At 42.3% G+C, this 10,658-nt stretch overlaps 1 protein-coding gene across 4 annotated transcripts in view; it reads right to left on the bottom strand.

Moving 5' to 3' along the window:
* Positions 1 to 613: 613 nt before the first annotated feature.
* kif6 (kinesin family member 6) overlaps positions 614 to 10,658 on the bottom strand; it is a 190,353-nt gene continuing 180,308 nt past the window's right edge. For 3 of the 4 annotated variants that reach the window (XM_007910407.2, XM_007910409.2, XM_042333061.1), the window contains 3 exons: positions 6,351 to 6,431; positions 4,819 to 4,925; positions 614 to 1,639 (listed from right to left, as the gene is read on the bottom strand). In XM_007910407.2, coding sequence (XP_007908598.1) covers positions 1,623 to 1,639; positions 4,819 to 4,925; positions 6,351 to 6,431 — 205 coding nt within the window. In that variant the 3' untranslated portion in view covers positions 614 to 1,622. Of the gene's footprint in view, positions 1,640 to 4,818; positions 4,926 to 6,350; positions 6,432 to 10,658 lie in introns of those variants that run through there. The other variant, XM_007910408.2, reaches the window with a different exon arrangement.

The following is a 10,658-nucleotide window of genomic DNA, read 5'->3' as shown; positions in this document are numbered from 1 at the left end:
CTTAAATAAGTATCCTTGAAAAACTTGAATATAACATGAAGAGTGAAACTAGTTCCACTCACAATGCGATTTAAATATGAAACTTCTACTTAACTGGCCAGAGACCCAAGCTCTTCTTTGCTGCACAACTATTTATGATCTGAATACAGAGATTTTTTTTATACTCAGATTAAAAAAAAAAGTTCATTCTCTAAACTCTTTTCGTAAAAATATATATAATCCTTGCATTTGATATAACGCCTTATCACGCCTTCGAGACTTTGCAAAGCGCTTCACAGAATATACTGTAAAGTGAATTTACTGTATATTTTGTGGGCGAAATGCAGCAGCCAATTGCGAACAGCAGTGTCCCACAAACAGTCGGGCATTGAATGACCAAATTATTATTTTAGTTTTACTTTTTTGAAGGGATTATTACCCCTAGAAAAGTGACTTAACAACCGGGTTCCTACATACTGCTAGATAAACAGAGGTGTGTGGAGTATGGAAACTTCGCCCACAAATATACGGTCAATTCACTTTATAGCATATTCGGTGAAGTGCTTTGGGACGTCTAGAAGACGTGAAAAGCGCTATATCAAATGCAAGGATTATTATTATTATAACTTGCCCAACGTTTTGCCCTGCCCGGGAATCAAACAGTTACATAGAATCAGCATTGAGTTTTCTATTCTTGTCTTTATTTTTGTTTTTCTATGGAGTTGACAAAGTGGTTAAGCCGTGAGTGTGAAAGAGACTGACAGCAGCGGGCCCCTGGCCAGGAGAATCTTAGAACGTCACGGCACAAGGAACAGACAGCAGAATATTTATGTTCATTGACCCAACTCCCATACCCCATACCTCATCCAAGACCCACTTGCTCATCAGCGTGCACCAGCCTGTTTCATATCCCCTGCCCTACCATCAGCTTGTGGGTTCTTCCCCCATTCTCTGGAGTTCCATCCTGGAGTTCTCTCTGACTCGCTCCCTCCCTCACCTCGTTCAAGCTCCGTCTCAAGTCTTAACTCTCCAGTCATCTTTCCCTTCTCGCCTCAGCTCCCATGCCCAGCTTAGGTGCCCAGACAGTACTGTTAAGTGCTTTGGGACACTCTCCCGATGTGAAAGATGTTGCATAAATCTAAATTTATATAGTAGTGTATTGTATGAAGCCTATCTTGGACATTCCAGGGATCATGGGATCAAGATCTTGCGATTTCCCTGCCTCCTCACTGCATCATGTAATATTTCTACTTCCCTGGTATCCAGCCATCTTCTTGAATCCCTCAATCTGTGAGAAAGTATTCATCTTAGCCTAGGTCCTAACCAGTTTTACCTGAGTCATAAAGTGATGTCACTTGTTTTAAAACAACATCCGTAGAAAGGCAGAGATAAAGGAAAGGCTGGTTGAGTTATTGACAATTCTCTGTATACGTTTATGATTATCTTCAAGAAAAATTGTTACTACGAGATATGGAATGATGATCTGACCATGGTGATCTGAAACAGATTCAACTCTAGTTATACATTCCATAAAATCACCATCTTCTTCCTGTGATTGTGAACGGTGTGCGCAGCTACTCCCAGGAAAAGCCTTTCCAGGGGTCAGTTTTGTTGTGCAAATAATTTCAGTGTCCAAACAGCATTTATTTATTCCCCAGACCTGCAAGATAAAAAACACTCTGTTAGGGCCAGCCTTGTATGAATTGTTTTGGAGATTATTTATCAAATTATTGAAACATTTCAAACAACTATATATGTATTTTCTATTGCCAATTGGCCAACGATTTGGTGAGAAGTTTGTGGATTTAAGTCTCAAATTGGGTCTTGAGCTCACAGTGTTAGAATTTACACTTTTTGTATAATGTTAGAATCACAATAGATGTTGCGAACGGGTTAACTTTTAAGCTGGACTGAAACTCCCTGCATGTACACGAGATAACGGACTGTCTCAAGGACAGTGTGTTTGTGTGTGTGAGGCGTGAACCCAGCATGATTTTGATCAGGCGATCTAATGTCCGCACCATGATTGGATGAACATTGGTATAAGAGTTCTGATAACTTTGTGTACGGGGCTGTCCCGGGTCGCAGAGACAAGGATACGCGAGATGGAGCCGTCCCGGTTCTCGGAGACAAGGATACGGGAGATGGAGCCGTCGCGGAGACAAGGATACGGGAGATGGAGCCATCCCGGGTCGCGGAGACAAGTATACAGGAGATGGGGCCATCCCGGGCTGCGGAGACAAGGGTACGGAGATGGAAGACTGAGAGCTAGAAACACTAAGACTGAGGATATCAGATGGAAGATTGAAAGCTGTAAGCAAGAAGACTGAAAACATAAAGAATCAAACTTGTGTGCTGGAAAGACACAGTGTTGAACTCTTGAACTCGAGATATCTATAGTGGTGTTATTCTGTTATAAGATCTGTTGATTGTACCGGCCTTTGGTCTGACCCATCGGGATATTGGGGAATAACGAACGAATAATAATGAAACAGTCTGATATCTGGTTAGAGGAATTAGCGTTATTTCCTTACAGATTTGGCTGATTTTATTTTCTAACAGTTTTGGCATAGTCGGCAGGATTCCCCAGTAAACAGACAAGGGAGGTACAATCAAGCCTTGACGAAAGTTTAATGATGTTGCATGTTTGAATACATCAATGTCTGATTGTTTTTAAAGCTGAATATTTGACTATATTACCTAGGAAGTTTGTGATTGTCTCCTTGAATGTTTGAATACATCAAGTAGAGGACAATAGTTTTCAGTAAGCTGTGGATGCCACACTAAGGTGTAGTCGGGACCAAGCTTCGATAACGGTCAGGCGTTTGAGTACGCTGGCAATCGCACCAGGCATTTAAGTGTGCTGATGTGCGTGTGAACGACATTCGAATATGTTGATATATTGTGTGTCGATGTGGAAATTGTGTAAGTGATGGAGTAACTTTCGGGTGTTCGAACAGTCAGTGGGAAATCCCCTATTACCTCCGGGTATGGCGAGGGACCGGGACCGACAGTAATTGAATGTGTTGTATTTCAATTGTGACTGTGGTCACTGAAAATAACCTGTTGGTTACAACAGAGCTGTGAAATAAGTCAGTACAAACTGAGGGAAGCAAATCCCCTATTACCTCCGGGTGAGGAGAGGGACCAGGACTGATAGTAATTGAATGTTGATTTCAATTGTGACTGTGGTCGCTGGAAATAACCTGTTGGTTTTGACTGAGCTGTGAAACCCGAGAGAAATCTCATTAAGAGAGTTTGCCTCCTGGAAGTACCATCCTCCCTCCCAGGTTGTGTGACCTTTTACTATTTTTCTGACTTTGTATTATCTGTCTTTTTGTACTATCAGGTTGTGTAACCTTGTATTATTTTTCTGATTTTGCATTATATTCTTTTTGTAATTTTGTGATACCTCATGTTCATTCGGTATCAAGGTGGGGACTGTTAGAATTTACACTTTTTGTATAATGTTAGAATCACAATAGATGTTGCGAACGGGTTAACTTTTAAGTTAAGTGTGTCGTGGACAGCTGGACTGAAACTCCCTGCACATACACGAGATAACGGACTGTCTCAAGGACAGTGTGTTTGTGTGTGTGAGGCACGTACACCCCATGAGATGTTCACGTGAAATCAGCATGATTTTGACCCGGTGATCTAATGTCCGCACCATGATTGATGAACATTGGTATAAGAATTCCGATAACTTTGTGTAAGGGGCCATCCCGGGCTGCGGAGACAAGGGTACGGAGATGGAAGACTGAGAGCTAGAAACACTAAGACTGAGGATATCAGATGGAAGATTGAAAGCTGTAAGCAAGAAGGCTGAAAGCATGAAGAATCAAACTTGTGTGCTGGAAAGACACAGTGTTGAACTCTTGAACTCGAGATATCTATAGTAGTGTTATTCTGTTGTAAGATCTGTTGATTGTACCGGCCTTTGGTCTGACCCATCGGGATATTGGGGAATAACGAACGAATAATAATGAAACAGTCTGATATCTGGTTAGAGGAATTAGCGTTATTTCCTTACAGATTTGGCTGATTTTATTTTCTAACAACAGTCTTAGCTAATGCTGCAGTGCAGTGTTGGGTGCAGCACTACATTATTATAGGTATCATTGTTTATGTGACATGTAAAATGTAGTTACTGGTTGAATGTTCTTCAGGTAAACAAAATATCCTATGTCACTACTAGCAAAGAGACGGTTTCTTCTGGTGCCCGGCCAAAAAATCCTCCAGTTAATTTGTTATTTATTTCATGACTGTTTGGTGGAACATTGCAGGCAGAAATTCCAGCTGTGTTTGCCTCAGAAACCACCCTATATTTGATAACAGTTAATGGTTCCTTTTGGTCATCTCCCAGATTTGCTAACTGACATGACCACCCTTTTGCAATGGGGCTTGTATATGGCAGAAAGTGCAACCAGTTTTCTCAAATGAACAAATTTAAACAAAAGTGATTCTAAAATTAAACAAAAATCTCAGAAACAATAATCTTATTCTTTATTGCTGCATCTTGGCTTTGCAAGTTGAGAATATGAAAAACTTCTGAAGGGAGGAAAAGGAATCATTTCCTCACATATGCCAGTGGTTTACAAAGTAAAATGAAGTAACCCACTGGAACAGAGTTTGTTGTACAGAAAGTCGGTGTTGTCATACTCTATTAACACAGGTCCTTATCTCATTTATACAGATGTGCTGACAGAAACTCCATTTCTTTTTGTTATGCATCACTTCCCTTCTGTACCTCCACATTTGTACCTACCAATATGTTACTGGCCATACCATACCATGGCTGTTGTGTTCCTGAGATTTGCATGTGCTTTGTAACCTCACCTTTCTTCTGCATAAGGTTCTGCCGTGCTCGGACGAATGCTAGTATGTCAGCATCGGTTTGCCCGTCTCCAGTCAGGGGAATGGATGAATCCAGGCCTGAACTCGGTCTGGATCAAATGATTAACACAAAACATGGTTAGGAACAAAACTCAACAGTGCCTACCTATACCACCATTAAACATAACTACATCCAGACTAAATAATTTAATATAAAGAGGATATTAAACTATTTCAAACATGATTCCTCAACTATGGAATCTGGAAGGCTGTCACGGTGACTCACGGGATCTCGCTCAGTCATAACCTACTTCTGGAGCAGAGTTCCTGGGACCGTCCTGTTTTTAGAATAATTCCCCACTCGTATTCCTTAATTTAGGCATCCTGAAACTGCTGTGATTTGAAGGAATAATTTGAAGCAAAGAACCACCTGCATTAGGATTTGGAATATAGTATCAAGAGGCTGTGGAAGCCAAGCCAATTATGTCATTTAAAAAGAAAGCAAAGGATTACTTGAAGAACAAAGCCATAAAAGGGTTTTGAAGAAGAAAGGAATTAGAGTAGAAATCTCTAGTGGGAGAATTAGCATGGCCTGGATGGGCTAAATCGCCTACTTCTGTGTTCCTCGCCCGGCTCCACTGGTTTCCCATCCCCCCCAGGATAGAGTTCAAAATCCTTGTCCTTGCCTTCAAAGCCCTTTATGGCCTTGCTCCTTCCTACCTCTGTGACCTCTACACTCCGTATCAACCTATCCACTCCCTCCGCTCAGCAGGCTCCAGCCTGGTCTACGTCCCTCGCCTGGCCAGCCCCACCATCGGCGGTCAGGCCTTCAGCCTCTCTGCCCCCCACCCTTTGGAACTCCATCCCACATTCCCTTCGCTTCGCTCCCTCGACTCCTTCAAGGCACATCTCAAGACTCTCCTCTTTGACTGCGCATTTAGTCTTCCTCCTACCTTTACCCTCCCTGCCCTCCACCCCTCCTGATCCCAACCTCCTGCTCGGGTCCAAATCCCTGATTGTCCAGCGCCTTGGGATGACCTGCTAACGTGAATTACAAATGTAATCTGTTGTTGCTGCAAATTTCTATGATTTCAAGTTGCACAATATAATGCTTATTCCAATGAAACAGGCAACAGAACCCAGTTCTCCTTTGTGACTGTATTACATACTGTATCATTTTTATAGAATGCAGTTATGAAGTACATTTTTAAAATTGATAAACCTTAGTGAATGAATGGCTGAAGCAGTAAGGCTGAAGATTGAGGAGTCTTTAAGCAGTGGGGAGGTAGTATCAAGCATGGACTTTAGAAGTTGTAGGATAGTGGTATTAAAATGAAAAGTTTTAGTTGGTTGGTCACAGTGATGCTTTATCTTGTTGTATAGGGAGTGCACCCCAACAATGCAGGTACAAAAATCATCACAGTTCGATGCGAGGTGTCGGTGACTAGTTATTGAGCAGTGTGTGATGTTGGACAGTGTGTGAAGAGGTTGGTATTAGGAGATCGTAAACTCAAACAGAGTATAAGAGGTCTTACCTCAGATGAGACAAGGAAAGTGTGTGGGGCCTGGAACTGCCTTGTGCAACCGAATCTTCTGTGACATGACCACTACTGGCACTGTTGAAAATAAGGAGTTGGACAAAACACAAAGAAAACAGTGATAATCTTGTTGAAAATGAACCTTCAAAGATACAGATTGTTTTGTATTATTATTAGTAATAATAATCCTTACATCCTTTCAATTCTTCCTTACGTTGGGAGGTAGTCTCAAAACACTTCAAGTTACTGCAAATTTGTACTGACTATATATTTTGCAGGTGAACACAGCAGCCAATTTGCACACAGCATGGTCCCACAAACAGCCATGAAGTAAACATCCAATTTTTTGACATAAATCCCACCCATCCCCAAAAAACACCCATGTGTTTATTTTGTGGATAATAAATAACTTAAATAGTGCAATTACTAGGCTTAGACAGCAGATGGCACTGTCTTAAGAGGTCCACAACTGATCCAGCTGTTAGCTGCACAATCAATAATTCACTTTCCTCACACAGTGAGCAGACCTCAGTCCGGCAGCAAACTACTGCCTTGTTTTGTTCTTGATTGAGGTAATAGTTACATTTATAATTGTGAAAATCAGAGCCGAGTAAGAGCCTCAGAGCATCAGGTCTCCTATACAGAACTGATGTATGCAATGAAATAACCAATAGGTGGCAGCATGCTCATATTCTGCTGCTCCAAGTTCAGAAAATATAACTTGTCATGTGCAATGTTAAAAATAACTAATTCATTGTATATCTAAGGGGCTTGAACCCACAGCTTTCTGACTCAGAAGCAAGAGTGTTTCCAACATTACCCAGAACTGAGAGGTTATACCTTTCAGGAAAGGCTGAACGTGCTTGGACTCTTCTCTTGAAAAGAGGAGGGTAAGGGGTGACCTGATAAGAGTTCTTTAAAATTATGAAAGGTTTTGATAGAATAAACATAGGGAAGATGTTTCCACTTGTGGGGGAGACCAAAACCAGAGGCCATAAATACAAAATAGTCACAAATAGATCACACAGGGAAATTCGATTACATTTCTTCACACGGAGAGTAGTGGGAATGTGGAACATGCTACCATAGGGAGTTGCTAAGGTAAATAGCATAGATGTATTTAAGTGGAAGCTAGATAGATACATGTGGGCAAAAGGAATAGAAGGTTATGCTTGAAGGCTTAGTTGAGGAAGAGCAGGAGACTCATGTGCAGCATAAACACTGGCATAGACCAGTTGGGCTAAATGGCCTGTTTCTGTACTGTATATTCTAATGTATTCTAATGTATTACATATAATATACCCCTGGTTGTGCTGACAGGCCATTTAAGTAGGGAGGGAATAAACAGATGAGATTGAATCTATTCTCCTCTACATCTACTCAAATGGACTTTCAGGTGGGGAGGGAAAGAGATGGGGGAGCTACCCGGGGAATAGACAAGAGCAGGAACTCCACCTTTGTTTTCTCCCTCTTTGCTCATTGATGTTGACGTTATTAGTTGGATGAAACATGGAGCCTTGTTGCAGAGCTCAGCACCACAACATGCAAGTGCAATACCAGTGAGCCATCACAGGAGAGGCACAGCATCCGTGTGTGTGTGTGTTACATAAGGCATATGTAGTTTTGAACATTAAATGTCAAATTATAAGGCTAGAAAATAATATAAAACAAGAAATGACAGTGCGTGAAGCCTCCTCACTAGGTGGTTCTGATAGGTTTCCTATCAGTCGTCTGAAAACCAGAGGCTGCAAGTGTTTCCCTCAAAGTCCAGCTATGACTACTGGACCCAATGTGATTTTAGTTTTGACGTTTCACGATTCCTTCTTCAATATATTTTACTTTAAAATTAGCCATTTACCATTCCTTGGCTTGGATGCCAATCCTGGATTGTTAAGCACATTGTACCCCTGACATGAATGGTGCTATGTAAATGTGTATTGTATTATATTCCTTTGTCTATCTGTTTGATTGATCCCACAGAAATACCAGTGATATCAACATTTTGATACAGAAAAATAAACTGCCTTGGATGGGTTAGAGTGACATACAAAAACACACTGAAAAAGGAATTAATTTTACTAATAATAAATCTTGCATTGATATAGCACCTTATCACATCTTCAAGACATCTCAAGCGCTTCACAGAATATAATGCAAAGTGAATTGACTATATATTTTGTGAGCAAGACACAACAGCCAATTTTAAGCACTGTCTTGCTTGATTTCAAAGAAACATGAGGTTTCCTCCCAGTTATCATCTCCTAATACAATACTGTATTGAATGCTCATCTAATTATTTTGTGGGATGTTGCTGGTAGAGATTAGCTAACCTTTTGGAAGCCTGTAGTGGTTGGAGCACTCGCCTTGCAAGCGAAAGGATCTGGGTTTGATTCCCGGCCGGGCTAAACGTTGGGCAAGTTTCCTTACTCCACATGCCTCTGTTTACCCAGCAGTAAATAAGATTCGGGTTGTTAATTGATTGGCGGATCGCTTTTCCAGGATAATAATTCATTAAAAAAAAGCTGGTCACTCAATCACGACTGTTTGGGGGACACTGCTGTGCGCAATTGGCTGCCATGTTTCTCCTACAAATATAGTCGATTCACTTTTCTGTGAAGCGCTTTGAGACGTCTCAAATGCAAGGATTATTCTCATTATATGAGAATTCACTCCATTTGTATCCAATATTATTTTGTAAAACATTTTATGAAAATTATTATATAATTGCAAGTTATTATCATAACTATCACAAGGAACAAAAAAGGTCCATCTATTAAAATACACTTAAAGATTAAATGCAGATATAAATTTCTGGTTGCAGTCAAGTGCACAGTAAACTGAAATATAATTATATACAGTAACATTTTGAAATTCATCTGAAAACACTTAGGATTACCACTCAGCTGGATAATTCATGCTATGAAAGCCTTTTTTGCCCAGAGCTATACCCCCACCCCCAACCCCACTGCTGACTTACAGGAACATTGCCTAGACTGCAACATGGTGTCTGGTGCTGCACCCCGCTGATGACTCCTTGCCTGATCATTTAAACCAGGTGGCCCAACCTGTTGGCTGGGCGGGCTAGATTCCCTATTTGAGAAAGGTCCACGGCTGCATCCAGCCCAAGACCATTTCCAACTTCCACTCCCTCCCTCCCTCCCTGGTAAACGTCCTCCCAGGGCAGCGGCAGGAGCCGGCAGTTGCGTGGACTCAGTGCCCAGAGCCTTTACTGCAGTTTGTCAGGAAGACAAACTCATCTCTTACCAACCATGTCCTGAGCAACCAACCGCCGGCTCCTACCACACTTCGAAGAGAGAGAGTAGGGGAGAAAGAGAGGAGGGAGAGGGGGAGAGAGGGGGGAAGAGAGGAGGGAGATGAAGAGTGGGGGAGGGAGAGGGGGGAGAAAGGGGAGTGGGGCAGAGAAAACATTCTCTCCTATCTCTCCCTTTATACCCCCTCTCGCTCACAGACTGTCTCTCTGAATTACTCTCTCACTCCATTTCTCACATCCTCTCAACCCTCTCACAATCCACCTCCCCTCCTCTTTTTCACTCTCTCTCCTCTCAACTACTCTCTCACTCCCCTTTTCACCCTCTTCTCTCTCACTCTCTTGTCAATTATCTCATTCCCCTTCTCTCCCACACACACTCTCTAACCTCTCTCAAACTCTCAATATCCCACTTTCTCTCTATTTCTTTCTCTCCACCCTCCCTCACATACACTCCCACCCCCTCACACTCTCTCTCTATCTCTCTGCTCTCAAACACTTTCTCATAGTCTTTGTCTCTCATTCTTTTTCTTACCTCTCTCACAAATATACTCTTTCTCCCCATCTCTCTCTTCCCCTCCGCCCTCTCTACCCACCTCCCCACCCCCTCTCTCCCCGCTCCTCTCTCTCTACCTTCCCTTCTCTTCCCCCTCTCAATCCCTCTCTCTCTCAATCAGCCTCTGCAGTGGCCGCTGCTAAAGACGTGGTTGGTAAGAGACCGCTTCCTTTCCAGACAGACCACAGTAACGGCTGGTATTATTTCCACTCTCCACGCTGCGTCCTCCCAACCACCGGCTCTTGTCACTGCCCTGGGAAGATGTTCACCAGGGAGGGAGGGAGCGGAAGTTGGGATGTTGGAAATGGCCTTGGGACAGATAAAATCACCCACCGAGTCAGTTGGACTATGCTGATGTAAACCACCAAACTGAATGAAAGGAAAGGAGCAAATTCCTTGTCTCTTTTAAAAAAGAACTTTCCAATGGCAGGAGTTGGCTTTCTTCAGTAGCCAGTAGTAAGCAACCTGCAGTGGAGTCCTG

Source organism: Callorhinchus milii, unplaced genomic scaffold (assembly GCF_018977255.1).
Source record: "Callorhinchus milii isolate IMCB2004 unplaced genomic scaffold, IMCB_Cmil_1.0 Scaffold3, whole genome shotgun sequence".
NCBI lineage: Eukaryota > Metazoa > Chordata > Chondrichthyes > Chimaeriformes > Callorhinchidae > Callorhinchus > Callorhinchus milii.
This window is presented reverse-complemented; position numbering and strand designations above follow the sequence as displayed.